Source organism: Ovis canadensis, chromosome 21, assembly GCF_042477335.2.
Source record: "Ovis canadensis isolate MfBH-ARS-UI-01 breed Bighorn chromosome 21, ARS-UI_OviCan_v2, whole genome shotgun sequence".
Taxonomy (NCBI): domain Eukaryota; kingdom Metazoa; phylum Chordata; class Mammalia; order Artiodactyla; family Bovidae; genus Ovis; species Ovis canadensis.
Genome location: NC_091265.1, coordinates 43,085,731 through 43,087,771, shown reverse-complemented (window position 1 = coordinate 43,087,771; position 2,041 = coordinate 43,085,731). Strand labels below are relative to the sequence as shown.

The 2,041-nt window shown below is 37.8% G+C and overlaps 1 protein-coding gene across 1 annotated transcript; it reads right to left on the bottom strand.

Annotated features, from left to right (window-relative positions):
• Positions 1-394: 394 nt before the first annotated feature.
• On the bottom strand, positions 395-1,357 carry LOC138426475 (putative olfactory receptor 8G3). The gene has a single exon (XM_069565040.1). The coding sequence runs from the start codon at positions 1,328-1,330 to the stop codon at positions 395-397; it is 936 nt and encodes a 311-aa protein (XP_069421141.1). The 5' UTR covers positions 1,331-1,357.
• Between the last annotated feature and the right edge of the window lie 684 nt (positions 1,358-2,041).

Below are 2,041 nucleotides of genomic sequence, written 5' to 3'. Positions count from 1 at the left end.
CTGTCTTTATTAAATTTAGGACTATGGGGACATTAACTCAAAGTAAACAAGCTTCAATTTATTCATCTTTCAAATGGAAACAATACTAGGACTTGCCTTGAGAGATATCATAAATATTAAAGAAAGTTGTCTGATATAAAGTGCTGGGTACAGTGTTTGATATTACACTGGAGCTTCTTTAATTCTCAAGAGTCTCTGACATTATTCCTGATATTTCTCCATACATAATCAATATAACACAAATTCCAAAGAATTAGCCTAGGGAGAATTTGGGAAATGTATTGTATGGGGAAATGATCCTGAATTTCCAAAAATTTGAACAATAAAACTAAAACATTGCATATCTCAACAAAACAAACATTTACTTCTGATATGACACCAACAGTGAGTCTATTCATCTATATTTTCCCAGGTTCAGAATATTCTTCAGGGCCAATTTGACATCCTTATTCCTCAAACTGTAGATCAAAGGATTCAGCATGGGCACAATGCAGGTATAAAACACAGAGGACACTTTCCCTTGGTCCATGGGACTCACAGATGATGGCTGCAGGTACATGAATGCTGCAGATCCATAGAAAACAGCAACAGCCAAGATGTGGGAACTGCAAGTGCTGAAGGCTTTGGACCTGCCCTCAGTGGAGTGGATGTGGAAGATTTTATAGAGGATGAAGATATAGGAAATAAGAATAGTCAAGGCAGGAATCAGGACGTTGAAAGAACTGCAGACTAGAGCCAATATCTCGTTGAAATAGATGCTAGAACAGGATAGCTCCATGAGTGGAAAAACATCACAGAAATAATGGTTAATCACATTGGCCTTGCAGAAATAGAGTCTCAACATAAGGCAAGTATGGAATGTTGATTGAATGATGCACAAGATATAACCTGCTGCTGTGAGCTGGAAGCACCTATAATAAGACATGATGGCATTATAAAGCAAGGGGTTACAGATGGCAACATAGCGGTCATATGCCATTTCAGCCAACATATAACACTCTGAAATAATAAAAAGAAGAAAGAAATATAGCTGAGTCATGCATTCAGGATAGGAGATGATGTTTTTCTCTGTCACAAAGTTCATCAGCATTTTGGGGGTAATGACAGTGGACTGACAGAGATCAATAAGAGACAAGTTGCTGAGGAAATAGTACATAGGTGTATGCAGGTGAGAACTGAGCCCAACTAGTGTGATCATGCCCAGATTCCCCACCACCGTGACCACATAGATTCCTAGGAAGAGGAGAAAAAGGGGCAGCTGGAGTCGTGGCTGTCCTGTGAGCCCAGTGAGGATGAACTCAGTCACTGAGGAGTGATTTCCTGGGTCCATTTTCTTCTTAGCAGGTTCTAAGTTTAAAAACAAACAAACAAACAAACAAACACATACACATAGGAAATGAGCATATATCTGTGTGTGTGTGTGAGAGAGAGAGAGAGAGAGAGAAAGAGAGGTTTATGCATGTGTGTATGTTTGTGTGTGTGAGAGAGAAAGGCAGGGAGTAATCATGCAGGGATCATTCTATATCTTTCAGCAGAGGACATACATAATGTAGGGAATTCTCCAGTATCTCCAGCTACTCTAGGACAAACAATTAATCTCACTGAACTAGAATAGAAATTATAAACATGCAGAACTTTACAATTAAGAAATTTCATAAAGTTTAAGAGAAACAATTTATGGATTTTTAAAGTCAGTCGACACAAACATTTCTAGTATTATTTCTGAGTACTCTTCCTTCCTCCAAGTTTCTATGTTTATATATTAATTTCATGCTTGTTGAATGGCATAGTATTTTTATTTCATTTATAATATGTAATAGTTGTATATGCTATCTATAATTAATACCGAGAGGATTCATAAGTCTGTGCAAAGTAGTTATATTAGTTGGGGCTGTCTTCTTTAGTAACATCTCAACTGAAAATATCTGAAATGTGATGACCAGTATCATTTCACCTGAGATCTGATGCTTTAATGTCCCAGCTTCCTTCTCCCTGGACTTTGACTCCAGAGGGCAGAAATGCAACTGCTTGACAGACATCA